This window comes from Gymnoscopelus braueri (assembly GCF_963280865.1).
Source record: "Gymnoscopelus braueri genome assembly, chromosome: 6".
NCBI classification, from domain to species: Eukaryota; Metazoa; Chordata; class Actinopteri; order Myctophiformes; family Myctophidae; genus Gymnoscopelus; species Gymnoscopelus braueri.
The window spans coordinates 44,636,427-44,640,091 of NC_137607.1; the positions used below are offsets into that span (position 1 = coordinate 44,636,427).

The window sequence follows — 3,665 nt, forward strand, 5'->3', positions numbered from 1 at the left end:
CAGCATGGTCTGTCACCTGCAGCACATTGCATGGTAAGGTGTCTGCTATACGATGGTGCACGAGACGTGGGGAGGTTTCCCTGCTAGCTGTGTGAACTCTTACGATAAGGCTCACTGGCATAGTTGGCGTGCTTATCCCCTAAACCCTCCTTGTTACATTCTGACGTAGTTAACAAGATATACAGTGCAAAGTTAGAAGTGGATCATTCAGATTTCTTTTTTAAGTTTAACTCTGTCACTGCCAGGAAACAACGATTTTACTGTACCTTTGAAAAATCATGGAATATTCTCTGTGACCGCCGTCCTCACGGAGATCGGCTCATTACACGCATTGGGGTCCGGTAGAATCGGGGGGAAAATAATTGGCCGGCCGCGATCCTCCATTCCAGAGCTATGGCCGTTTGAATGTGGCTTTTTTTTTTGGAAAAACAAGCCGAAAACAACAGAAATTTGACTTTTGTGTATCCTTTAACATGAAAGGTGCCTACATTTTTTTTGTAATCATGTGATTTCTGGGTGTAGTCTTCTTCAGTGGTGCTTGGATCATTCACAGGCTGCGGAGCCCACCCCCCACAGAAAAAAAAATCTCGTCAAATCTCGTCCTTGGCGGTATGGGCGTTTGGACGAATTCTCGTCAATGGCAGTGAATGAGTCAACATACTGTATCCATCTTTGGGTTCATGTTCCAGAAAATTCCTTGTCAGTCTTGCTGAACGTGTCAGTGTTGTGGGCCGCTGGGATCGTGTACAAGCCTGCTGACCTGATTGGTCAACAGGGAAACGGGGTTGAAGCCTCCAGCTCCACCGTTAGTCCTTTGCTCAGGAGGAACGCTTCCTGCTTGGGTTCACGACCCAGGAAGTTCTTCAGCATCTGATAGCCGTCCTCAGAACCACCAGGCTTCAGGATGCAGTTTCTGTAGGCCAAACCCACCTTAGGGTTCATGATTCCTTCCTGTTTGAAACGGGTGTAGAACATGTCCATGGAAAACACCTCGCTCCACAGGTAGCCATAGTACTGGGCGTCGTAGCCACCTGCCAGGTGGCCAAAGGTAGCTGGCATGTTGGTCCCTTGAGAAGCAGGGACTCCCAGGATCTCCTTTCTGAGCCTGGCATATTCTTCAGCCGGGTCCAAACCAGTCTGAGTGTGTAGAGCCTGGTCCATTTTAGCCAGGACTATCTGCCTCAGATTGAACATACTGGTGTTGGCACGGCGAGACTTGATGAGTTTGTCCAGCAGATTGTCAGGAATCGGAGCTCCTGTCTTGTAGTGTTTGGACATTCTCTGTAGCGATTCCTTCTCCCAAACCCAGTTCTCCAGCATCTGGGATGGAGCCTCCACAAAGTCCCTCTCCACGTGGGTTCCACTGAACATAGCGTAGTCAGTCTGAGCACAGAGCTGGTGCATGACGTGACCAAACTCATGGAAGTACGTCGCCACCTCATCGTGCTGCAGGAGGGAGGGAGCATTGGCTGTGGGTTTGCTGAAGTTGGCTACCATGGCGGCAACAGACATCAATCTGCTCCCATCAGACAGCAGACAGCCGGGCTGTAGGCCGAAGCAAGCTGCATGGCCGTACTTTCCCTCTCTGGGGAACAGGTCAAGATAGAACTGTCCAACTGTTTGTCCAGAGGAGCGGTCAGTGACGCAGTATAGTGTGACATCAGGATGCCACACGGGGGCACTATCCACCAGGCTGAACGATAGACCAAGCAGGTCCTGGTAGATATCCAGCAGACCCTGGGTCACAACCTCCATGGGGAAATACTCCTTCAACTGGTTGTGATCCACTGCATAGTGGGTCTCTTCCACCTGGGTCATAAGGTATTGAGTGTCCCACGCATACAGCTCTCCATTGAACGGTAGACCTCTCTTCTGACACTCATTTTCCTTCAGTCTTAGGAGGACTGCTCTCTCCTCGTCTCCCAGTGGTTTCAGCTTACGAGCCAACTCCTCCAGGAAGATGGAGACGTTCTTGCCAGACTTTGCCATGTTCATCTCCAGGACAAAGTCAGCATGATTGTTGAAACCCAGCAGAGCGCACTTCTGAGCACGTAGCTCCAACAACTCCTTCAAGATGGCAGAGTTCTCCTCTTTACAGCGTGAGTTAAAAGCTTCTTCCAGTCGCTTGCGTGTTTCAGGGACAAAGCATTTTTTCATGGTGGGAAAATAGTGAGGGTACTTCAGAGTGATCTTCAGTTTGTCTCCATCTACCTCCAGGGAACTCAGGAAGTCCTCAGGAAGACCGCCCAGTTCATCTCTGCTGAAGGTCAAAGTGGTGGTGTCTTCATTCAGGTGTTTGCTGAAGTCGATGCATAGATTACTTAACTTTTTCTTAATGTTCTTTATCTTGTCTTGATTCTCTTTTGGGAGATGCAGTCCATTCCTTCTGCCCAGTTTAACCAGTCTCTCCATGTATCTCTTAGCCTCTGTAGTCAGACTGTCTGCATCCACCTCTTTTTCCAGAGCTACAATCCTGTGGTAGACATCCTCTCTCATGCTCTTCTCCACGTCAAATTCAGACAGCTTCTTATCTGCATCTGTGCTGGCGGACCTCAACTCCTTACTGGGAGACACATGCTGGGGGAAGTCCAACATGTTCCTCTGGACAGTGTACTCCACCTCCACATCAGCCAGAGTCTTCAGGGTGTTGTCGAAGGTCACACTGTCCAGGTCCAGGGAACCAACAGCATCGTACACCTTCTTGGTGTTGACGATGAGCTCGTCAGACACCTGCTGGATCTGTTCAGGGCTCATATCCCAGTTTAAGCGGTTCTCAGTGCAAACCAAAGTAGGGCTACCAAAAACCACCTCTCCTGTCGATTCCATTATTAGTGAAAAGCAATCACAACTTTTTTCCGTCAGATGGATGTCAGACTGTGGAGGGTGGATTGTAGCATGAAAGGTTTTCCCTTCAGAATGAGGTGTGAACGCTTATCGATTCACAGGTGAGTTTGACAGAGATTAAGTTAAGACGAGTGAGTGCTTTGTCTGTGATATGAAGGAGAGCTGGTTAGTTATGTTTGTCTGAAAGCCCAATCTTGATTCCTCTCCTAGTATTGAGGTGAAGAGCTGCTGTTAGTACAGAGCTGCCTTCAACAGAATATTATGTGTGTTGTTGTAACCGTTGGTAGACATACAATATGCAATAAACTATATAATTTGAAACAGAACCATATCTTGAGTTTTCCTATTCCTTTTAATATTGTGCTGTGATGTTGCTGTGATGTATACGTGACGTGGTTGTGATACACGATTCGTGTTCTCCTATTTAAACTTGATTTGTTTAATCCTTTTGTGATTGTGGTGTGATGTTGCCATTATGTGACATTGCCGTGATGTATGCTCTATTCGTGGTCTCCTACTTAACCTTGATTTGTGTGTTAAACTTTGTATATGGTTGCAAAGCCTAACATTGGTATGTATGGTGTAGAGAAAATGTAATTTGTAATGATGGTTATAATGTTAGAGAAGATCGCAAAGGTAGGGCAGGTGTATTGCTATTTATGTTTGCCAGACCCAAGGGGTCGGGCTTACATGAGGCTTTGTATCTGTTTCGTCCATACATGGGCAGGGGCCATTTGTCCTCCGGCCCCAGCCAAAAAAGTCTGTCCCCCTTTCGTCCATACATGGGTATCTGTTTCGTCCATACATGGGCAGGGGCCATT

The 3,665-nt window shown here is 47.7% G+C and overlaps 1 protein-coding gene across 1 annotated transcript; it reads right to left on the reverse strand.

The window, feature by feature from the left end:
• Positions 1-768: 768 nt before the first annotated feature.
• On the reverse strand, positions 769-2,826 carry LOC308087031 (thimet oligopeptidase-like; the record flags this gene model as incomplete). The annotated part of the gene is made up of 1 exon (XM_080430676.1): positions 769-2,826. The coding sequence occupies one exon, from the start codon at positions 2,824-2,826 to the stop codon at positions 769-771; it is 2,058 nt and encodes a 685-aa protein (XP_080286802.1).
• Positions 2,827-3,665: the final 839 nt, after the last annotated feature.